At 67.3% G+C, this 22,895-nt stretch overlaps 2 protein-coding genes across 2 annotated transcripts; both read right to left on the bottom strand.

Moving 5' to 3' along the window:
• Window positions 1-2,032: 2,032 nt before the first annotated feature.
• LOC123832305 (arginyl aminopeptidase) lies at window positions 2,033-12,122 on the bottom strand. The gene is made up of 11 exons (XM_045859980.1): window positions 11,678-12,122; window positions 8,606-8,746; window positions 7,932-8,080; window positions 7,185-7,301; window positions 6,417-6,652; window positions 5,368-5,481; window positions 4,646-4,758; window positions 4,430-4,538; window positions 3,881-4,105; window positions 3,229-3,371; window positions 2,033-2,552 (listed from the first exon to the last, which is right to left on the bottom strand). Exons 1-11 carry the CDS (start codon window positions 12,068-12,070, stop codon window positions 2,394-2,396), a joined length of 1,899 nt encoding a protein of 632 aa, XP_045715936.1. The 5' UTR covers window positions 12,071-12,122; the 3' UTR covers window positions 2,033-2,393.
• Window positions 12,123-14,055: 1,933 nt separating this feature from the next.
• Window positions 14,056-21,858, bottom strand: TIMM17A (translocase of inner mitochondrial membrane 17A). Its single transcript, XM_045859994.1, has 6 exons — window positions 21,787-21,858; window positions 18,336-18,435; window positions 18,174-18,237; window positions 16,267-16,395; window positions 15,596-15,706; window positions 14,056-14,458 (listed from the first exon to the last, which is right to left on the bottom strand). The coding sequence occupies exons 1-6, from the start codon at window positions 21,810-21,812 to the stop codon at window positions 14,373-14,375; spliced, it is 516 nt and encodes a 171-aa protein (XP_045715950.1). The 5' UTR covers window positions 21,813-21,858; the 3' UTR covers window positions 14,056-14,372.
• Between the last annotated feature and the right edge of the window lie 1,037 nt (window positions 21,859-22,895).

Raw genomic sequence — 22,895 nt, 5'->3', positions numbered from 1 at the left:
GGGACGGAGACAGGAGGCCCATGCTCTGGTCTCTCCCCAACTGTGTGGTTCTGCACCTCAGTTTCCCCACCTGTACAAGCCAGGACGTCGGACTAAACCACCCCCAGCCCCAGAGGGCTCTTCCAGACCCGAGTCCTCCTGCACTGGGGTGGAGGCCAGGCACACTGGTCTCCCCACCTCCTCGGTCAGGGCTCCGGCCCCGGGCGGCTCGCGGCCAAGGGCAGCCTCTGGCAGCGAAGTTACTGGGAGGGAAGGTGACCCCACCTCCACCCCCAGAGCCACCCCCTCTAACTCTGCAGCCGAGGACAGGGAGTCCGGCCCAGGGGACCTGCTTCTCACCCTCCCTGGGGGGGAAGCTGTGGGTGCCCAGGGGCGGGGCAGAGTCCACTGCCCCCACGGGCTCCGGGTTTTCCCAGCCCCGCGGGGCCTCCCCCACGGAGCCCGCCCGGGGGCCCGGCACACCCTCCGCCGAGTCACTCAGCCTGGAATGCGGGAGAACCGGCTCCCAGGCCCGGCTGCTCACGTGCTCCGCGCAGGGAGGGCGGAAGGATGGAGGGAAGGAGAGCAGCGCGTGGGCGCCCTTGCCTTCAAGGGGCTTCGCGGGAGAATCGGGCCGCAGGGAGGGGCTGGATGGGCTGGCTCCCGGCCTCCAGGCACCGGTGCCTCGCCAGCCCGTGTCCCGCAGCTGCGTGGGAGACGCAGGCTGGAGGGCGGTCAGTGCCTCGCAGGGCAGGGCAGGGCAGGGCAGGGCAGGGGGAGAAGCTCCCAGGACAGAGGCCAGAGGCCAGAGGAGCTGTGGGGCAGGGGCTGCACAGGACGTCTCCTTCTGGGGACAGGGACTGTTTGGAGCACGGTCCCCGCCCTGACGGGGCAGGCACAGCCAGAGGACCGGGGCCGCCGGCCTGCTGGGGGCAGGAGACACCTCCCGGACGCCCCGCTGGGACTGCAGACACAGGGACTCCGCACTGCCCTCCGAGGAAGAGCTTCCGTGACCGTGGGGCTCTCCGATACCAGAGGGTTCGCACCAGCGAGGAGCCACCCTCAAGGGTCAACGGGCGGGACCCCAGTTGGGGGAGCAGGGAGGAGCCCACCCGCTGCTGCTCACCGCCCCGAGGAGGCCCAGGCCCCTTGCTTCCGGCGAGTCTGCGTGCGGGGCAGAGGCGCCTGCCAGCCTGTGACGTCACATGGCCGCACGACTCGCTCGCGTTTGCTCGGAGTGAGAACAAGTGTGTTGGGCTGGGCTGTGCCTGCCCCTGGCAGGCGGGCCCGTGCAGGTGGCCGGGGCCGGGGCCAGCTCCACAGCAGGGGACAGTGTGGGCGCAGGCCCAGGGCGCCCCGTGCATGAGAAAGGCGACCTACGTGTACTTAGGTATGTTTTGTAAAATATATTTCATTGGCCCTGGCTGGTGGGGCTCACTGGTTGAGCGTGGGCCTGCGAGCCAAAGGGTCGCTGGTTTGATTCCCAGTTGGAGCACAAGCCTGGGTTGCAGGCCAGGTCCCCAGCAGGGGGCGTGCAAGAGGCAACCACCTGCCTCTTGCAGGTGGAGGTGTTTCTCTCCCTTTCTCCACCCTTCCCCTCTAAGAAATGAATACAACCTTTAAAAACACATAACTGTATGCTTTAGTGGTCACACTACTCCAGCTGTCCCGATGTTTCCCCGCAGAGGACTTGTGAGCGGCACAGACCCCCCTCACGGAGGCCAGGGCGTGCCTGGGAGCCGCGCTGTGAGTGGTGTCCCAGTTTGGGGGCAGGCGAGGCCCCGGGGCCTGGGGGAAGGCCCCAGCGAGCTGGACAGAACACACCCACACTCCGCCCTGGGGAGGACGAGGGGGGGGACGGCGCCGGTGGGGCAGGCCCGTGCACACTTCTCCCCGAGCGTGGCTGCCCCACCGTGGGGCCCGCGCCCCCCGCAGCCAGGAGTGCCCGAAGGGCAGGGCACACGCGTGCTCTGGGTGCCCGTGACTGTCTCAGCACACGTGCGCGGGGGCCACCTGGGGGAGGAAGCCCGCCACTCAGCCCACAAGTCACTCCTTTCAGGTAAAAAGATTTATTAAAACAGACGAGACCTGAGGAGAGAACCACCCAAGTGAGCGCAGCCGCTGGCGCCGCCCTTCAGGACTCAGCCGGGAAAGCCGAAGGACCCCGCATCCCTCCAACCAACGCCCGGGTGGGGGGCAGGGCGGCCCTGCCCCACGGAACCAGGGCTGAGGGCTGGGGTGGGGTCCCCTGCTCTGGGTGGCCCAGAGGGCTCCCGGGAGCCGCAGACACCACGTGGGGGACAGACCCCTGAGGGACGCAAGCTTGGGGAGCGGAGCGGGGCGCCGGCATGCGGCCGAGCACCCCGAGAGCCTGTGCCAAGTGGAGGGGCAGAGGCCAGGCCGTGGGCGGGCCCCTAGCTGCCCGTGGGCGCCAGGATCTGCTGGACGTAGCGGACCACGTTGCTGTGCAGCTGGGCGGTGGTGGCCGTGAAGGTCTCCTCTGCAAGGGCCCGGGCCGCCGGGCTGCCGGCCACCATCGCGCGGTACAGCGGGAGAGTGTACTTCTGCTTCCCCTGCAAGAGACAGGCATGGCCCCTGCAGCCCACCGGGGTGCGTGCAGCCCTCGCCCGGGACCGTCCCGGGGCGGTGGGCCGGTGCCCGGAGTCCCCCCCCAGAGGTGCCAGTGCTGCCCCGGCCCAGGGCAGGACAGGGCACTCGCCCAACGAAACAGGTGGCTCCAGCCGCTCACAAAGCCACCAGGGCTGGCCACCAGGTATCCGCAGAGGCGCAGCCAAGCACACGGAGACCCAACTGCCACTACGCAGAAGCCAGCCCAGGCCCCCGACATGCACCCACACGAGTCCCCCGCTCCCCGAAACCCAGAGGCTTGGCAGAGCCTCCGCGGGCTGGGACCTCACGCTGGGGTGCTGGCCCGTCCCCGGCAGGGCAGCGCCCGGGGGCGACCGGAGACACAGTGGCCGTCAGACCCTCTCCAGGGCACAGCCCCCCCGGGGAGCGGGCTCCATGACCGCACGGTCACTGCGTCTCGCCCTCTGGCCGCACTCCGAGGCCAGCACCCACGTCACCCCTTCCCCAGTTCGGGGTGAGCTCCAGCTGGCCGCCCCGCCCAGGGCAGCGTGGCCACACTTCCCCGGCCCTGTGCTCCGGAGACGGGTGCGAGGCCCCGCTCACCCTCACCCGCACGCAGGACCCCGGGCGGGGCCCGGGGATGGAGCGGGGGCCACCCACCTGGCTCTGCAGGAAGCTCTTCACCTTCGCGAAGTCCTCCCGGTAGTCGTTCTTCAGGACGATCTGGCCCCAGCGCAGCCGCAGCTCCGCGTTGCTGGCGCCCGAGATCTTCGGGTACGTCTCCCCCAGCGTCTTCACGTTCCCTGGGGGAGGAGGGGTGGCCGTCGGGCTCACTGGCTCCCCATTTCCCGAGGACAGCGGACGCCCACTGCCTGCTCCCTGCCTGCAGCTCGGCGGCGACTGGGCGTCCGTGCCCCAAGCAGTGGCCCCCCCCCCCCGCCTGGGGCAGAGACGGCTGTCGGCCAGGGTGCCGGCCGAGCCCGAGTCTCTGCGGCCTCTCCCACGCCTCCCCCACCAGGCGTGTCAGCTCGGCCTCTCTGACGGCCACCTGTCCGCGCCCGGGGACCAGAGTGAGGGCGCCAGCCCCCCAGAGCACGAGGACGAGTGGGTCGGCAGGCGCGCCAGCAGGGAACAGCCAGCAGGGCCTGCCGCCTAGGCGCACGCCGGCTCGAGACCCCGCCCCCCGGGGTGCCGTGTCCCCCAGCCGCCCTCCCGGACCCCCGGCTGTTCCCCAGGGCAAGAGTCCCCGCCTCTTTCCCCGCCCCCCGCCCCCCGCAGAGCCGCGCACCCGGGCCCGCCCGCGCCGTCTCACCGGGCGGCAGAGGGGACTTCTGCACGAGCTTGTCCAGGAAGTGCACCAGCTGGTAGGTCTTCCAGGCGGAGACGTCCACAGCCCCGATGGCCTCCATGTCCAGCTCCTCGGCCGCCCACAGCTGGGCCAGCTCGTCCGCCGGCTTCATGAGCGTGTCCCCGGCGGACAGGTCCGGGAGGTACGGGGGCCAGCCCGGGGTGTCCAGCCACCGGTCGAACTCGAACCCTGGAGGCGAGACCCGGTGGGAACCTCAGCGTCGCACCCGGCACACTTCCCCGCCGGCCCCCCACGGCCCCCCACGGCCCCGCCCCCAGCGCCGCGCACCCCGGTGCCCTTTGCTGACGGCGGGGTCAGAGGGCGGTCAGAGGGCAGTGCCCGGTGTGAGCCTGGGGTCCAGGTTCAAGGACGACCAGGAGGGGGGAGGCGGCGGCGGCGGCGGCGGCGCTGGGTGGCCGGGAGCCTGGGCCCTGGGTCTGCTCCCGAGAGCCGCTTCCGAGAGGTCACGACCCCCCGCGGCCCCTCCAGCCCGGGGCCCGCCCCTCTGCTCACCGGGCGTGGAGGCCACGCCCCTCTGCCTCAGCTCGGGGAAGTACTCCAGGTAGAAGTCCAGCAGGTCGTCCGCCAAGATGCTCTGGAACTTGAACTCGTCCACGTAGGCCTGTGCGGAGGGAGGTCTTCTCAGCCCCGCGCCCCCGCCCCCGCGCCAGCCCCCACCTGTGCTCGCCCCTGCCCCGCCCCGCCCCGCCCCCGCTGGGCGGCCCATACCTTGAGAAAGGCATCAAACCGATCCTGGTCGCCCACCAGGTGGGCCAGGTAGGAGACGAAGCAGAAGCCTTTCTCGTAGGGGGTCTCGTTGTAGGTGTCGTCCGGGTCCACCCCTGGCGGCCCAGCAGACGCCCGTCACCTCCACAGTGGCCCCGGCCCAGGCTCGCCGAGTAACCGGGCGGGGGGGTTCGGTGCGGCCGCCCCAGGGCTGCAGGCCGCACGCTGGGCCGGCCCTGGCCTCCCGCGGGGCCCCTCCCAGGGGACTGGGCAGGAGGGCCACGACGCCAGCCCTCCGGCTCCGCGCTGGGGACCAGGCACGGGCGCCGGCTCGGCCTCCCCAGCCTGTGCCCGCCAGCCCCCCGCCCGCCCTCCCAGGACGCCGGCCAGTCCCATCCACGGGATGTCCGCCCTCGCAGCCCGGGGCACCGAGGACCGTGAACCTCAGCTTCTGCAGAAGCTCCGGCGTCAGTCACCCGTGGAGCTGAGGGACTCGAACCCGAGCCATCGGCCGGCTCGGCGCTCACTCCCGCCCCCGCAAGGCGCGGCTGACGCCCAGTGCAGGAGCCCCGAGCGGCGGGCGTCCCCGAGGACACACACGGACACGCGCGCGCGCGCGGAGCCGGGCGGCGGGGCTCCGCCCCAGGGGGCGTCCTCCGGGCCCACCCGCCAACCGACCGCCGCCGCCTTGGGGGGCGGGGTGTCGCCCAGAGCGGCCTCCGCACCTGGCTCGATCTTCACGCGCAGCTTGTTGAGGGGGTTCTCCTCGCCGCTGACGTCCATGTGCTGGCGCAGCAGCGCCCGCCCCGCGGCCGCCTCCAGGCAGGTGTAGGCAGGCCCTGGGCAGAGGGAAACCGGAGGCCCGAGAACGGTCGGCACCTCGGGGCCGCGGTCCCGGCAGCGGCGCCCCCTGGTGGCCACCAGAGGAAGGACGACAGGCACCGGAGCCCGGGCCGGCCCGCCGGGGAGCCCGGGACAGACCGGACCGGCCGCTGACCGTCCAGCTCCCCGCCGCTCTGGGCCCCCGCCCGCAGCTCGGGCCGGGGCCCCACCCCTGGTCCTCTGACGCGCACCTTCCCCTATCCGCGCATGTCATCCTCAGCGGCAGTAACTGGGTCGCCCGTGAGAACAGTCGTGTCACCTGACGGCTCCCGCCGCACAAGGGGAGCCGTCGCGGCAGACTTCTCCGCGGGTTCCAGCTCCGCTCCGCAGCTGGCAGGCCTGCCGCAGGGGCTGAGGGCCCAGCACAGAAAACCGTGCGGGGTCCCACCGGCCGTCTCCCGGCACAGAGCTTGGGCACCAATGTCTCCTCTGCTTTCCCGCACCCGCCCAAACAGACTCCGTCAGAGAAAGAGGAGAATGATGCCTGTTGTCTTTTACAGCGCCCGGTGCGTGGGGGTTTTCTGAAACGAGGCCGTGGGGGGAATGCGTTTCGACTGCCCTCGGGCGCAGTTCAGGAGCCCCCAGCGCCTGCTCCGGGGCAGGCGCAGCGTCCGCCTCCGAGTCAGAACGACCCCCCTCCCCGGCCACAACGGGCGGCTGCAACGCTGTTCCCCTCCGCGTGCCCCGTGCGGAGCGGCGGTGTGCGTGTGCGGCGGCTGGGACGGCGGCTGGGGCGGCGTGGGCTTCGCTCAGGAGTCGGACCAGCTCCCTGGTGCACGGCCTGGGGGCGTCCCCCCAGAGCAGCAGGTGTGGCTGCAGCCGCTCCTCCCTAGACCCCCTCCATGCACCCCTCGGACCCCACGGCTCCGGGAGGCCCCCCCGGGCGGCTCACCGAACAGGACGGTGGAGATCCTCCTCTGGGCGTACATGGTGAAGCCCTCGTTGAGCCAGAACTCGCTCCAGTTGGCGTTGGTGACCAGGTTCCCGAACCAGCTGTGCGAGATCTCGTGGATGATGACGTCCACCAGGGAGCGGTCCCCGGCCAGCAGGCAGGGCGTGACGAAGGTCAGGCACGGGTTCTCCATGCCCCCGAACGGGAAGGACGGCGGCATGAAGAGCACGTCGTACCTGGGGACAGCAGGGAGTCGCAGGCCTGCCGGGCAGACCCCGCCTTGCTCCCACCCCCCTCCCCCCTCCCCGCCCGGAAATGGGGACACTGGACAGGCAGCCAAGGACCCGGCCAGCCGGCGCTGAGAGGGTGCCGGGCTCCTCGGTCCTGGCGGACTCGCCGGCTCTCCCTTCCCAGGTTTGCTCCCCAAAACCTCTGTCCTCTGTTCTGCTTCCAAGCAGCACCAGTGGCCCCTGGTGTCACGGAGACCCAAGGGGGCCATTTCTCTAAGGGGCCTGTGGTCTGAAGATGCCGAAGGGGGCCTGGGGGCGGGGCGGGGGGGGGGCCCCCGCAGCTTGTGGCAGCCAGAGACGACCCGGCGAGGGTCCTGACCTCCGACCTCAGCGACCATGGGGCCGTTCCTGTGGCTTCGGTGACTGTCGCCAGGTCCCCTTCTCACCAGCGGGGAACCCGGCCTGGCTCAGGCCTCCCCCCACCCCCGGGATGGGGGGGCTCTGCTCCAGGGCACAGAGGGGGAGCCGCACGCCGCACCTTCCCCAGACGTAGGGTCCGAAAAGCTTCTCTCCCACGGCCAGGAACTCCTCGACCACGCCGTCGTACTCCTGCCTGGCGGCCTCGAGCAGGCACGGCTCGGCCCACACCCGGCTCCTGGGGATGGACGGGCGCACAGAGAACACCCACCTGGGTCTCGTGTTGGGGCCGGCCGGACGGCACAGTGCAGCCAGGGGACGGGAGGCTGGCCCCCGCCGGGGGACACGGAGGACAGCCGGGGGTTGGGTGCGGAGACGGGGCGGACTCTGGCTCCTGGGAGACACTGGCCAGGGGGCTGGAGGGGGACACGAGGCCGCGCCGGAGGCCGAGGAGGGCTCGGCGGTGGCGTGGGTCTGCGTCTCACCGAGGGGTACGCGGCGGGAGCGGGTCGGCCCGAGGGGAACGGCCCGAGGTGGGGGCCTCGGCAGACGCAGGCTCGGGCTTCGCACAGACCCGCATCCTTGCCGGGGTCCCCAGCAGAGAGGCCGGGCCGCCGCCGCCGCCGTCACCCGTCTGACAGGTGGCCAGTGCTCGGCCGAGAGGACTGGGGGGGGCAGCGACCCCAAGGCAGGCACAGCGCTGGGACTGGAGGGAGGGAGGCAGGGAGCAGCCGGAGCCCGGCCTCCAGCTGACGCGGGCACCCAGCGCCGCGCACGCACCCACAGTGCACCCGGCAGCGCCGGGCTCGGGGCCTCCGTCGTGCCGCGGGGCTCACGCCAACCCTGCCTGCGGGGCCTCGGCTCCTACCTGGGTCCCACCTCCGCGGAGGCCAGGTCCCCGACGGCCAGAGCGATGAGGTAGCAGGGGATGGGCCGGCTCATGCGGAAGAAGAACCGGTTCGGCCCCCGCGTCTCCCAGGTGTCCGCGCTCATCACGGCCGTGAAGCCATCCGGCACCTGGCGGCGGAGAGAGCGGAGGCGGCTTTGATGGCGGACCCGGCCGTTCCTGAGCTTGGAGGGCAGCAGGACCAGCGACCTGCCCGGACGGCAGTGACTCGGGTCCACCTGGGCCCCGGAGGCTGCAAAAATCCCAACCCGCGCCAGACGGACGGGCTTTAGCGCAGAGGAAATATCTGTTGCGTATTTGCTGTTTAGACCCTCACGGAGGATGTGTTTGCTGGTTTCAGAGGAGAGACGAGGGGAGGGACAGGGAGAGGCGCGATCTCGCGAGAGGGAAACGCGGACCAGCTGCCCCGCCCCCGCCCGGTGCACGCCCCGCCCCCACTCGGCGCACGCCCCGCCCCTACTCGGCGCACGCCCCGCTGGGGTGCGACCCCGCAACCTCCCGGTGTACGGGCCGATGCTCCAACCCACGGAGCCACCCGGCCGGGGCCAGAGGAAATTTCCCGGATGGATGTCACCGTTCACCACCCGAGAGCAACACGTCCAGCCCCCAGGGCAGGCGCCCGGCGCGCCCCGTACCTGCACCGAGGCCGAGTAGGTGCTCTTGACGGCGGGCGTGTCGAAGCAGGGGAAGAAGGCCCGGTTCAGCACCGCCTGCCCCTGCGTGTACACGAAGGGCTTCTCCTTCCCGGCCGTCTGCTCGGGCGCCAGCCAGCACACCTGCGGGACGGACGCTTCAGAGACGGCCTCTCGCGCCAGCTCGGCCCCCGGCGGGGGCGGGGGGAGGCTGAGAGGCTCAGGCTCAGGGTCACCCCCACGACGTCTGTCCACCTGTCCGGCTCTGCTGGGCCAGCCTCTCCGGCGTGCCCCGGTGTGGCGTCCACTTCACCGGGCAGACACCCCGGCGGGCCCGCCCCTCCCCACTGCAGACTGGCCTCCGACCCTGTCACCCTGTGTCCCTCCCCAGCAGTTTCTCGTCAGATAACGAAAACCGAAGCAGCTGCACGTGAACTTGTGAGCGAAGACCCAGAACATCAGGACCTGAGTGGGAGGAGCCCGCGGCTCCTGCGTGATGGCCGCTCCGCAGGTGCCCGCCCTCTCAGAGCAGACACTCCTCGTGCCCTGGGCACTGGCCACCCCCTCCTCGCTCTCCTCGAGCCCCTCCCTCCCCGGGCAGACTGACCGGAATGGCCACAGCGAGATTGAGTTCACGCATAACACGGACACAGGTAGCCGTGGGGGGCAGGGGGGCATGTCAGCACCCAATGCCGTCCAGAGTTCAGGAGAGGGCTGAATTCCAGGAAGTTCACAGGGAAAGTAAAACCCCGGGGCTGCGCCTCCACCCGGCAGGGCTCGGACACGGGAGAGGAAGGGAGAGGCCCCTCTGGGCAGCTCCACGTGCAAAGGTCTGGAGGGGAGCGGGCTCTGGGCACTGGGGTGGTAACAGCGGAGCCGGGCGCCTGCCTGGGCAGCGGGCCTGGGGCACTCTGGGCACGCAGGCCCTGGGGACCTCAAGACACCAGGTGGGGCTGCCGGGCTTTTCTCTGCTGGAGTGTTTGTTTCAGTGCGCGTGACAATTTCAGTGCGCCTCCCTGCAGAGTCGGGCAGAGACGGACAGAGGCGGACAGAGATGGACAGAGCGGGGGTGAGCAAGGTCAGAGCAGAGAAACCGACGGCCCTCCTCCCGCCCAGTGACCAGGTGGGCACCAGCCACCCGCCACGCTCACACTGCGTCCCCTCCACGCGATGGGACGCACTCTACCATGTACAATTCCACCCAGTCTTGTCGTAAACCTACAACTGCTCTAAAAGATAGTCTGTCTTCTCAAACCAAAACCCACAACCCCAGTCCAGCCATGAGAAGAACATCAGGCAGATCCCCAGAGGGGGGCGCCCTGCCATACACCTGACGGATGCGCCTTCAGGCTGTCACGGCCACCAAAAACCAGGGAAGCCTGGGAAACGGTCGCGGGCAAGCATGGCAGCCAAACGCACTGTGGCTCCCCGGCAGGCTCCTGGGGCAGCGATGGACACTAAGGAACATGTACCCCACCGAGGCAGCTGCAGCCTCCCGCTGGCAACAGCGTATCAGCACTGGAGCCCCGACTGGGCCGAACGGACCACACTGGCTAAAAGCTCAGAGGCGACAGTGCGTGGAGGGGGTATATGGAAACTACACCTTCTAGATTTTTCTGTTAATCTAAACTGTTTCGTGTTTTTTTTAAAAGTAAGTAAACCCTATTAATGAAAAAATGGAAGGAGTTGACCCCACAAGCTCAGGCCGAGCACCCAGTGGACACCCAGTGGGAACGGCCAGAGGCGACCCACGGAACTCCTCCCTCTCGCCACACGGACTGGGCCCTGGCACACGGCGCAAACGTGGGCCCCAGCCCCTCCCACATCGTCTTTGCCGGCGTGTTTTCAGTGACTCCACGGAAAGGGCACGGAGGAGCAGGCAGCGCTCGCACTATGGGAAGAGCCTGCCGCTGGTCCGTGTGGGGGGGGCACCGCCCAGGAGCTGCGGGGGGCCCGCGCAGGGAGTAAATGAACACAAGTGCTGCCCGTGGGGACCCCCTGGTGCCGAGGGCGGTCCTTCACGAAGTGGGGGAGCGCGAATCTCGGTCCCTATGGCATTTCACTTTGACATGTGATCCCAGGTGCCACTCTGAGTAGGTAAATTCAGGGAGGACTTACTTTTTCTAGCTCCCCTGTTCAATGTCTGGTTCCTGCCAGAAACCAGGAGCAGAATACAAAAGAGAAACCAAACTTGTTCCTGGAGTGATGTTATCGCTTTGAGGGGTGGGGGTGGGGGTAGGCCCTGGGCTTTCCCTTTGCCAGGGAGGTCGGTTTGCCTTGCTTTGGAGTTTCATTTTTAAAACAAGTCGTATCATCAAGTTCATTCACTCCCCAGGCGATGGAAGATGGAAACAGCGCCGTCCTCCGAGCCAGTTCTAAGAGCGAGAGGCACAGGGCTCGTGGGGTGACCCCACTTCAGGCAGCGGCCAGCATGTTCTGCAGAACTCGGGGGACCCACCCATTCTCGGAAAGGGCTCTCTGCTTCCTCTGGGGTTTCTGGCTCTCACGGCCCTCGGCCGTGGGACTTTCTGTCACCCTCTAGTTTCCTCGACTGGCCCCCACCTTTGAGATTTAGGGGTCAATCAGGGGTGAGGAGGCTGTGTTACTATGCAGCCTCCTGCACTCTGACTACAGCTCTGACTTTCGCTGAGATTCTTCTCTTAATCACAACCCAACAAACGGAACCATCTGGGCTCAGAGCTGGTGCCGCAGGTCGCACGAAGGACGCAGGGAACAAAGGCCCGGGTTGGCCTGGGGGCTAATCGACCTGCCGCCATAAATCGCAGAAATCGATCGGACTTGGACCTCAAGGTCCCGGAACACTCCATTCTATTTATAGAGTTCAGATTATGCCCACAGCCGCGCAGGGCACGGTCCCCTCCTCCGGCAGAAATGGGAACCAGACACGCGAGTTCCGGGAGGAAGTGAGACCCAGGTACCATCTGGACGGGTCACTACCATCGCCGGGAGGAGAGGGGCGCGTGGTGCACCGGGGCTCCGGGCCTTGGGGGAAGGGTGGCGGGGGTCTGCTCCTCTCCCTCCGCTGGGGACACCCGGCGACCCCCGAGCACTCACCGCGGGCCCCTCGCCGACGCGGTAGGTGAGCAGCACCTGGAAGCGCTCGCCCGCGGGCCGGGGCTGCGGGAAGCACAGGCACAGCGCGCAGCCGTAGCGCGCGAAGGGCTGCGTGCGGAAGCTCACGGGCTCGTCGGGGCCGGAGGGGCCCCGCCGCAGCGCCGCCGCGGTGACCTCCAGGCACGGGTGCGAGTCCAGCCGCAGCTCGGCCGCGCCCGCGGGAGCCAGGCAGCGCAGATCCAGGGTCGCCGTGCCGCTCAGAGCGCGGCTCGCGAACTCGATCCGCAGGTCCAGGTGCAGGTGCAGCACCTCGAAGTCCCGGAAGTTGGACGCCGAGGCCACATCCACCGCCCGCGCGGAGTGCAGGGCCCGCGGTGCCGCGCCGCCGGCCATGGTTCCTGCCGACTGCCGGGAGGCCCGCCCGCTCGCCGGCTAGCGCTGGGCCAGGCCCCGCCCCCAGCGCAGGCCGCACCCCGAGCGTTTTGCGCTGCTCGAGGCCCCGCCCCGGACGGGCCCCGCCCAGCTCCGGAAATCCGAGCGGGCCCACCCTCCAGCCCTGGACTGTTTCCAAACGGGAAAGAGCAGCCTGGTATGCGTTCCTAGTTTTGCAGTGTTAAAATACTTTTTATTTGATGAAATGCTTGTTTTTTAAAAACTCCATATATGGTCAGTCTCCCTTCTCTTCTGCCTTCCTGGTTACGAAATCCGAAAGTGGGAAAACCCCTTTCCTGTGGCCGGAGCACCCGGGTGGCCACCTCCCAGCCCCCAGCCGTCGGGCGGGGCGCTCCGTCCCGTCCCGCCCAGTCTGCGCTCCTGGGCCCGGGGTCCGGACAGCTCCGGGGCTCGAGTGGCCAGGATGGGCAGAGTGCAACGGGGACGCGGGGCAGGACACCCGCTGGTCTTCCCAGTTACCGTTGCAGGAGGAAGGGGCCTTTGTCCTTGGCTGTCGGGTGGAACGTTTCTGGGTTGGGCTTCTCGCTCGGCCTCACCTTCCTCCCGGGAACACCAGCGGCCTCGGCCTGTCATTCCCACTGGGCCTCCCATGGGGCTGCGCCCCGGCCACTCACCCACGGGCCCCAGGAGAACCCTCTCCACGGCAGAAAGGAGAGCTGTGACCCCTGCCGCCTCTGCCCCACAGGGCTTTCGTTATTACTGACTTCTGAATGCTCAGAACGTTGACACCCCTGGGACACCGCAGACTACTGGCTGGAAGTCTCCCCCGCTGGTGACAGCATGGGTCCATGGAGACTTCAGGGTACAAGGCCGCTATATGAAAACCAACCGTATTTCTACTCACTGATAGACAATAAAACCTGAAACCTGAAAAACTATGCCGTTTAGTTAGCACTCTTGAAAATGAAACACCTAGGCTTAAGTCTAACAAACCATTACACACACGATCTTTGTGCTGAAAAGACGGGAACACTGATAAAACTTCCGGGCAATCCCAGTAAAAACCCCAGCAGGTCTTTCTGCAGACAGCAGCCAGCTCCTTGTGAAGTGTGCAGGGACAGAGAAAGGGACTGGAGGAGCCACAGGGGTGGTGAGAGCACTGGACGACACACCGAGGGCGGGGGGCTGGGGGTGGGAGAGTAGCCACCGGGCTCAGGGGCGTGGCCCACACGTAGCAGCTTGAAGGATCCCAGGTTCCAAACTGGACTCAGAAGTGCACTCCGCGGCAGGGTGGCAGGCAGCCTCGGACGCCAGGAAGAGCAGGGGGAGGCGGGCGGGCCCTTCCTGAGGGGATATCAGCGGGACACGGAGGACCCACCCGGGAGGGGCCCGGGCAGACTGGCCCTGGGGTCTGCCCGTCTCCCCAGGCACTTCCTTCAGGGACTAAAACCAGCTGGCCACTTCACCTGCGTCCTGGGCTCTACTCCAGCATGCCAAAGTTAGCTTTAGAATACTCACTAAACATTGTAGGTTTGCACTTTTAAGAAAACATTTACTAGACTCTAAACTATCTAGTTTTCTATTATTTGCTAATTTAAGACCAGTGGAATCTAAGTGGTGGGTTAAGAGTTTTCTCAGTAAAACTCAAACTTACAGGCTGAAACTTTTCATTGAAAGAACCATCAGGAAAAAGGGGGAGAGGAGAAAAACCACACAATGCGAAGCGAACAGCCACCCCCACACTGCAGGCTGACCCCCCCCACACTGCAGGCTGATGGAGGGCGGGGAGGAGGCCGAGCCGGGGGCCTCCGGGGGCCTCCTCCATTCCGTGTGCCGGGGTGTCTGGCTTCAGTCCACCGAGCATCCACCAGGGGCCCCCACACACCACCCGCTTCGGTGCGTGGGGATGAGCACAGAACTCGCGCCTTCCCACAGGCGGGCCGGCGTCCCCAGTGGGCTCAAGGAGGAAATGCAGAGTCTACGGCTCATCTTAAAAGGAGCGAGTTCCAGGAGTTTTATTGTTCGGCCCGCAGAACACGAAAGCAGGCGGGGCCCCCGGTGAGGGTGGCCAGGCCCACGTCTGCCCCGCGGCCTGCGTCTCCTCGGCACCGAGTCACCGGTGAGGACGCCGACCTCGCTCTGACCGCGGATGCAGTCCTCGGGTGAATAAATACACGGCGGCCTCCTACGGCCCCGCCCCATGCTCCTCCAAATAGAAAAAGTGCTAAATGTCTCTGTGTGGCCTGTTGGCCTCGGTCATCCCGCCCACGGTGACAGGAACTCCAGCGCCCCTCGGAGGCGCCTACTGGTACTGCCGGTAGTCCCCGAAGGGCGAGGGGGGCAGCGGGGCCGAGGGGAGCTGGGACGGGTCTTCGGCAAACTGCGGGCCTGCGGTGAAGAGGAAAGAGCTTTAAGGACCACTTGAACGTTGGATAATCAAAGACAATCTCTGCAGAAAGTATGGCAACCAACTCGGTGAAAATGCTGTGTCCACTGGAGCTGGGACCCGGCCGAACCCCCCACAAAGCGCCTCCGACTCGGGGTGAGTGGGGCTCCCCTTGTGGCCAGAGCCCACAGCTCTGCCGTGGTAAAAACAAGGTAGTGGAGTGGCCAGAGTAACCGAGTCGGACCTCCCAAGTGACGGCTGGGGGGAGGGGGGGCAGACCAGGAGTGCGAGGGGCCCGGCCCCCACCCACTCCACGGGCACCGACAGGCGGGGGGGCTGAAACTTGCCCAAAAGACACAGACTCTCTGGCGAGGTGCCCTGGGGAAATCAGGTCAGGCCGGCAGCTGTGACCTGCTCCCAGCTCCGTGCGGAGCTTCTCCAAGCCCCAGAACTCACTCTCGGCCGTCTCACTGCCATGCGCGCTGCCCTTCCCGGGGGCCGGTCTGGGTTTCGCTGCTTGTACTCCTGCCCACCCCCCCACCATGCCCGGGACATTCTCACCGAGACTGTCGAGGCGTCCACAGCTACAAGGGACTGACCCTCGTTTCACAACCACACAAGGACGGCTCAGCACTCAGTGGGACTCGCCCCGATGCCCCGGGTGAGAGGGACCACGAGCAGCAGAAGGCCTGTCCCTGAGAACCCGAGTGACCCTCCCCAACAGGAGCCACTTCCCACCACCCTCGCGAGCAAGGGACACAGTCACACGGCCCCATCTGGCCCTGAACCTGGCGGTCTGTCCTCCACTGCGGTGCCCCCAGCACCTAGAGCAGGGCCCGGCCGGCACGCGGACAGCAGTGCCTTGTGGGCTGACCACCACTCTTGTGGCACATCCTCAAGGCCCTTCCCCCAGCACCTCGGAGATGAGCAGCAGCTCCTCGGGGTGAGCGAGTGAGCGCTGGCCGCCGAGAGCTCCACGGGGAGATCGGCAGGAAGTCACCCAACCAGCGCGCTCTGGGGCCCGGGGTCGGCCCTGACGGAGCCCGCGCCCCGCCTCTCCAGCGGGACCGGGGCCCGTGGTGACCCTCGCAGCCCACCCACAGTGGCCGCACGGGGCAGCAGGCCGCAGACAGACTCACCGTTGGGGAACTGCGCGGAGGCAAACCTCGTGAGCAAGATGCCGGCCCCTTCGATGAGAGCCAGGAGGATGCCGCCCATCGCGGCCGAGCCGACCATGGCCACCGGTCCGTCTGGTGCAGCGGCGAGAGAGAGAGCACGGTAACAGAAACTGGGTTCAACGCCACGTGCAGCCAAGGAAAGAGCTGCCCACGTGCCTACGGCCGCCACCCCCCCCAAAACCCTCTCTCTCACTGGCTGAGACCGGGGTCCACAGACTGCGGCCCCAGAGCAAACGCAGCCCACGGCCCGCTCACGGCCCCAGGGCTCCACCGGCACAGCAGTGCTCGCCCGAATCCCGGCTGCCCTCAGTCCCAACGACCCAGAAAGTGGTTCTGTGCGCTTTATCCGTGACGCCCCGCTCAGGACAGGCATGACCACTAGTCCCAGAGGGCCGGGACACACACACACACACACACACACACACACACACACACACACACAGCACAAGCTTGCAGGGTGCCCGGGGACCTGGGGCTCGCGGGCTCCTAGCCACGGCAGCACGCAGGGTGGAGCGCCAGCCCTCGCCCTCGGAACCCCCACCAACCCTCCTGCCCCCCCCCCCACCACAGGCACCCCAGGAGCCTACAAGCTAAGACAGAAGAGGTTCCCTCGGGAAACGATCGACACTCACTTCTGGCGGCCAGAACGGCTCCTGTGAGGGCCCCGCTGGCGATGGAGTTCCAGGGGTCCTCCTTGCCCCGCACCTGAACCAGGCTGCAGTCGATCATGGAGAACAGGCCGCCCCAGACAGCGAAGCTCCCTGTTTTCATGAATGAAGACAGCACAGGCGTCAGTTTGCCACTCCACTCTTCGCACGCTGCCGCAAGAAACAAGCTTGGGCCCTGGCTGGCGTCGCTAGTGGGTTGAGCGCGGGCTGCAAACCAAAGCCTCGCAGGTTCGATTCCCAGTCAGGGCACATGCCTGGGTTGCAGGCCATGACCCCCAGCAACCGCACGTTGATGTTTCTCTCTCTCTCTCTCTCTCTCCCCACCTCCCTTCCCTCTCTAAAAAATAAATAAGTCATAAAAAAAGAAAAAAAAGAAGCTTAAATAACACTATGTTCTCAAAACTCTCTCCCCGCAAACACGCGCACGCACGCACAGTCTGGACGAGCAGAGGTCAGGAGACACCCCCCTCCGCCCCGCCTGCCGACGAAGCCCTGGGAACGTCCAAGACGATGCCGACCAGCAGGCCTCTGCTGGCACCGCTCCCGGCCCTGCCCCCCGACGGCTCCACCCACCCCATCCTGCGCGAGTGGGCCTGAGCACCTGCCCCACGAGAACCACCGTCGGGGACACGAGAGGCCCAGCTCTTCTGGGTGTGTCCCAGGCTGGCCCGTGCACACCAGCGGGCGTGGGACGGCACAGCGGGAGTGACAGAGAGCCCCGCGGGGAAAGAGGCCACCGCTCCTTCTCCGCCCCCCTTGCTCCGCACACGTGAAACCAGAACAAGCCTGCATCAGGCCACTCCGCTCCCGGAGCAGACTCTCTTGAGACACAGTGACCACTGCCCGCCCCCCCCCGTGCTGTCCCCGGGGCATCTTCCCGTGGTCGGTGACCGTGACCCGCTCCAGCCCGAGCTGCACGCACAGCACCTCAGCTTCTGCCCCAGGGGGTCCTCCTGTCCCCTCGGGCTCCCCTGGGCTGACTGCTGCCCGGTCGTCCTCCACTCACTGAAAACACCACATGCCGGACACAGCCTCTCAGGAGACAGGCAGGAACCCGCCTGACCCGTGTGACCTCTGTGCACGCGAGGGGATCGGGGTGACGCGCACTGACACCAACCCCGCTCCCGGCCGGCCGAGTCGGAGGGAAACCAGCCACTGCTTCCTCCCCTGTGCGCACGATTATCGCAGAGGGAAGCACAGGGAAACGGCGCCATCACCACAACCCTCGGGCCCGTGTTTCCTCGTCGGCAAAGCGGGGTGCCAGCGCCCCCTGGGGGGCAGCAGCACGGCACACCGCTGGCACGTGGTCCAGGGTGGCGTCAGCTGCGGTCTCTGCAAGGACGCTTGAGGGACAGAAGACTGCCCTTTCGGACGCACAGAGTGTCTGAGGAACGGCAGGAGGTGGCAGTGCTCCCCCAGCGTGGCTGCGTCTCTGTGAACGGACACAACTCCCAGCTTGCGAGCACGCAACTGGGAACCCTGCACTGCCCCGCGGTGTCCAGCAGCCCTGGGGAGGAGCCCGTCCAGCCAGTCGGGGTCTCCCTCGAAACCCCGCCCTCACCACACGCCCTCTTCAGCCTTGTCGCCCCGGCAGCGGTCCCTCCCGACCGGCGCAGCCCTGCCCCAAAGCCCGCCGCTGTCCTCTGGGCAGGAGGGGGGGCTAAACAGACCACTGAGCACGTGGGGGGCAGAGTCGAGATTTCCGACTGTTTCGACGACTCCAGTCCCTTCCCAAATAAGCCACCGGCCCAGAGATCCCCACTCGTGGTCTCCCGACTGCTGGGCGAACTGGCTCGGGGGCTGGTGTGATCTGAGGGGGCAGGAAGTGGAGCGTTCTCTGAGCGAACGGGAAGCGCGTCCGCGGCACGAACCTCCCAGCTGTGGGGCCCGGGTCTTCACGGCTGTCAGGCTCCCTCGCAGCCTGTGGCTGACGCCCTGTGAAGACGCAAGCAGAAACGTGTCACCAGCACCGTCACCCCCCGCCCGCCGACCAGCCCGTGTGACCCGAGCAAACCCACAAGACGCCCACTCACCACTGGAGAATTGCGGAAGCCTTTGATCGCCTGGAAGACTCCGCCCCCGATGGTGCCCATGGTGAAGGCCCCGCCACAGTCATCCACGATGCGCCAGGGGCTGCGAGCAGGGGAGGGAGGGAGGGAGAGGCCTCATTTTTCGTCTGTACACCGCAAACCCGTTGCCAGCCCCGCGCCGGGCGCAACAGGCCCCAGGCAGGGTCCTCTGCAACCAGCACACACGTGCCCAGGACAGGCCGGCACAGCTGCAGGGCTCCGCCCCACCCGTGTGCGTCCAGCCCCCAGCTCGGAGTCAGGGGGGAGGGAAGTGACTCCGCCTCCGTCCTGGGCACTGGGGGGAGGGGTGCGCTGCAGGGCAGGGGGGGGGGCACAGAGGACACACGAGTCTGGGACGCTGCACTGTCACCACGAGTGTCACCCCGTCTCCCGGGGATCAAGGTGAGCTTTCCAGCTGCAGGGACAGTTAAAGCTGGATGAAGGAGGAGTCAGCAGGGGCAAAGGAAGACCGATCTGTAAGATCGGTCTTAGGGTCTGAAACTCTTCCGGGGCTGGTCAGAGTCAACTCAACGTTCAGAACCTCGGCCCGTGTCAGGTCCATTTCACTCTTGTGGACTCCGATGCCCAGTGTCTGGAGGTTAGACCGGCACCCCACTTCCACAGGCAGCGCCCTAACTTACGCGACACCCAGTACACTGACCAGGAGGCTAGTGCGACTCGTCTGAGAATCTGGTCCACAAAAAAGTCTGAACACTTAAGTTCATTTTCAATCCATTCTTTTTAAAGATTTTATTTATTTTACATTTAGGGAGAGGGAGAGAGGGGGAAACATCCATGTGTGGTTGCTCTCATGCACCCCCTCCTGGGGACATGGCGCACAACCCAGGCACGTGCCCCAACTGGGAACCGAACCGGTGACCCTTTGGTTCACAGGCCTGTGCTCAATCCACTGAGCCACACCAACTGGGGCCATTTTCAATCCATTTCAAATGCAAGTATCTAGTGTCAAGGGTTGAATGCTATAACGAGCTAGGGGCCATCTACCTGCTCAGGTAAACTTGTGAATTTGGTGTATTCATACTGCTGGGGAATTTGAACAATGAGTAGTTTCTGACTTTCCCAGACAGGGGAACCTTGCCGTCAAAGCACCGTGTCCTCTTCCGGTACAGCGCAGCTCAGGGCCTCACGCAGAAGGACCCTCGCAGGCGGCAGGGCCCACCTGGGCCCCGCTGATCAGGGTCCACAGGTGACCCGACTGCACGTTAAGAGCTTGAAAACCGGGCCACTCCTCCGGAGTGGTGGAGACATCACTGGGAAGTAAAGGGGAGGACAGAACGAGTCCGTGGCTCCCTCCCTGAGCGCTGGGGCTGCCGTGAACGAGCACCTTGACCTCCCAGAGGGGCGCCCGGAGCGCACGTCCCAGGAGAGGGCGTCCAACACAAGGCAGATGGGCAGACGGGCGGTCCCTGACCAGGGAGCAGCCAGGTCAGAATGCTCCCGCGGGGCTGTCGGTGAGGGCTGCACGCAAGGGTCAGGCCAGAGCCTCCTGGGGCGGAGGCGCCAGGCAAGCCCAGCTCAGAGCGCCGGGACAGCACTGGGGCCACCGGCTATTGTTTAATGGGTACCAGCCACCTTAGGTGCCTCGCCATGCAAACAAAGCCTACGACTTTCAAGAAAGTGAGGCTGTTTCCCATAGAGTACCTAACCTTCTAGCTTCCCAAGAGCTCTCGTCTGCTCTCCGTTTCACAGCCAAGGCTCAGAGGTGAAGGACCTGGCCCAGGAAGGGCCAGAGGAGCAACTGCGGCACAGACGCAGCGCGGCCAGGGCCCCGGCCCCCTCCCACTGCAGCGCAGACTGGGGGCTTCTAACGCCAACGAAGTGTTCAGGGGTCCTCCATCTGGCGTCCCAAGAGGGGCTGGAGGGGAGGAGAGCAGCCAGGAAGCTGCGGTAAGAGGCACGGGGACCCCAGGGAAGACTCCGGCGACAGGAACTGGAAGGCTGAGGTTCGGGGGGACAGCTCAGACTGCACCGGGCGGGAAGGGCTGGGTGGGGGGGCAGGTGCGTGGCGGGAGCCTGGACAGGAGATGCTCCCCCGGACAGGGCCGCGCAGGCCGTCAGAACGTTCACCCACCGACCACAGGGCTGACCGCACACCCACTGCTCTGCTTCGAAGCCAACGAGTGCGCCCGGTAGAGAGCCAAGGGGCACCCAGTGAGTCAGGTGAGCACTCGTCACTCCTGGGACGTCCTTCTTTCCTGTGTCCTGGGAGGACACTGGTAACGAAGTCCTCCAGGGTTCCGGCGTCCTGTGCGGATGCACCATCTGTGCACTGGGCTGTGCGCTCACCAGCCCAGGTCGGGTCTCCTCCAGCACCGTTTGTCCCCCCTTCACCCTCCCCCACCCCCCACCCCCATCCCCCAGGAGGTGACCACGCTGTCTGCTGTCTGTGTCCCGCAGGTTTCCCACCCAGCCCCCAACGCCCGCCTCGCTGAGAGCTGTCTGTCTGTCCTCGGTACCTGGGAGTCTGTTCCCGCAACATCTTTAATTCACAGAAGTCAGACGACCCCCCCTCCTGCCCACCTGTACAGGTGTGAGGGCAACAACGGGTGAGCGCAGGCGGCGCCTCTGAGCACGCTCCGGGGGGGGGGGGCGCAGTTCCCCGGAGAACGGAAGTTTCGAGAGCTCGGAGGCGCCGAAAACAGGTAGTAGCCTGCACCCCACTTCTGGGGCGGGGGCTCAGCACAACTGAAAACAGCGTGTTTCTGCTGACGCGGTAAAAAACGCGATCGACCCCAAGAACGAGGTCTGGCGTTTTGGCCGATGACCCCACAAGCCTGAAAGTCGGGCCCCCGAGACCTGCGCCGGCAGCCCTGCCCTTTACCACGACCCGTCTCTGGGCCCGGCTTGCTCCTGCTCCTACCGCCCGAGCCCTCCCTCAGCCGGCGCTCCACGAACGCGAGAGCCGACTCCTCCCGTCCACGGCTCCGGGGAGCACGTTCCCCGGACAGCTTCTGCCTCCTGGCCCCCCGGGATTCCGAGCACGAAAACGGGGCCCCCGCCTGCCGCAGCTTCCCCAGACCCGCCGGGTACCACCAGCGCCCGCTCGTTACGGACGCTCCGCCCGGCGGACGCTGCGGAAAGGGCACCCGCGGGGCCGGGCTGCCCCTCCTCGACGCGGGCGGCGGGGGCAGTGCCTGGCTCGCACAAGGTCGGGGCGCGGGCCGGCGCTGCGGGGGCAGGTCCGGGGCCGCTTCCAGCCCGAGCCCGGACCTGTCACCGTCCACGGCAAGGTCACGGGGGGCCGGGTGCGGGAGGCCGGCGCCGGGGAGCCGACGGGCCGCCGAAGCCCGCACCGCCCACGGCCACCGCGCCCGCGTCGACGCCCTCGGGGCCTGGAGGCCGGGGAGAGCGAGGGCGGGCGGGCAGGACGGGCGAGGACACCGCTCCCACTCACCAGGGCTCCCGCGCGTACTCCTCCATCTTGACTCCAGCGCGTGAGAGTCGCCGGGCGGCGGGGCGGGGCCTGACCCGGAGGCGGAAGTCACCCAAGAGGGGGGCGTTAGTGTCTGTGGCGATTGGCTCCCCGCTTCCGCCCACAGCCAATGGAGGCCCGACAGCGCGAGGGGCTGGCCTCGCCCGGCCCTCCGGGGGGCGGGGCCGGCCGACGGGACCGCGAGCTGCCGGCGGCGAGGGGTCCCCGTCCCCGCCACCGAGGCGTGGTGCCCGGAGAGGGTCAGGTGTCGTCCCGCCGGGGTCCCCAAGTTCCCCAGGCACGTTCCTCTCCCTTCGTGCTCTGTCTGGGCTACGAACTGATGCCGCCCGGCCCGACACGACCAGGAAGCTCTCCGCGACGGCACGCGGCCCTTGGGTCCTGGCGCCTGGCACGTGGGGGGAGGCCCCACGGACGCGGGCGAGGTGCGGGGACCGGACGGGCAGCGGCCGCAGCCTCCCTCAGTGCCCCCAGAGGGTCTGAGCCGCTCCCCTCCGGGCCGCCCTTGGGAAATGGACCGCTGCAGACGCCCAGGTTCGCCCGGGCCGACTCCGGGCGTGACTGCGGCTGCACCCCCCCCCCACCGCCCACCTCTCTGTCGATAGAGCGGGCGTGCACGGCCCCCGAGCCCCCCGCACGGCGGCGTTCCTGCAATGAAGTAGCCAGGGAACAGGGAGTGTTACATGAAGCTCATCGGGAAGGGGGGACACATTTGCAGTCCTGTTCGTGTCTGTTGATACCGCGGGTTCCGTCCTCCGGAGGCGTCGCCTCCCACCACGCCTCCATCAATGTTGCCTAAAGGAACGTGCTAGAAAACCAACCTTAAGTGACTGGAGGACCAGGAATACCCCCCTCGCCCTGGGAGGAGGGGGCGTGGTCGTTTGGGACTCCGCCCCTCTGAACCTTGTCCTTCTACCCTGCAGGTCCCCTGACCCAAGGGCACTGGGGGCCCAGAGAGCTGCACCCCAACAGGTCCCAGGCCGTGGCTCCAACCCCCTGGTCCCACCTGGCCCTCTCGCCCAAAGCCCCGACTGTCGTGGGCGAGTAAGGCGCATCCCACAGCCAGCTGTAGG

The sequence above is a fragment of the Phyllostomus hastatus genome, unplaced genomic scaffold, assembly GCF_019186645.2.
Source record: "Phyllostomus hastatus isolate PE091 unplaced genomic scaffold, TTU_PhHast_1.1 phas_contig_148, whole genome shotgun sequence".
NCBI classification, from domain to species: Eukaryota; Metazoa; Chordata; class Mammalia; order Chiroptera; family Phyllostomidae; genus Phyllostomus; species Phyllostomus hastatus.
The sequence above is the reverse complement of the archived record's forward strand: the minus strand, read 5'-3'. Positions and strand labels throughout refer to the sequence as shown.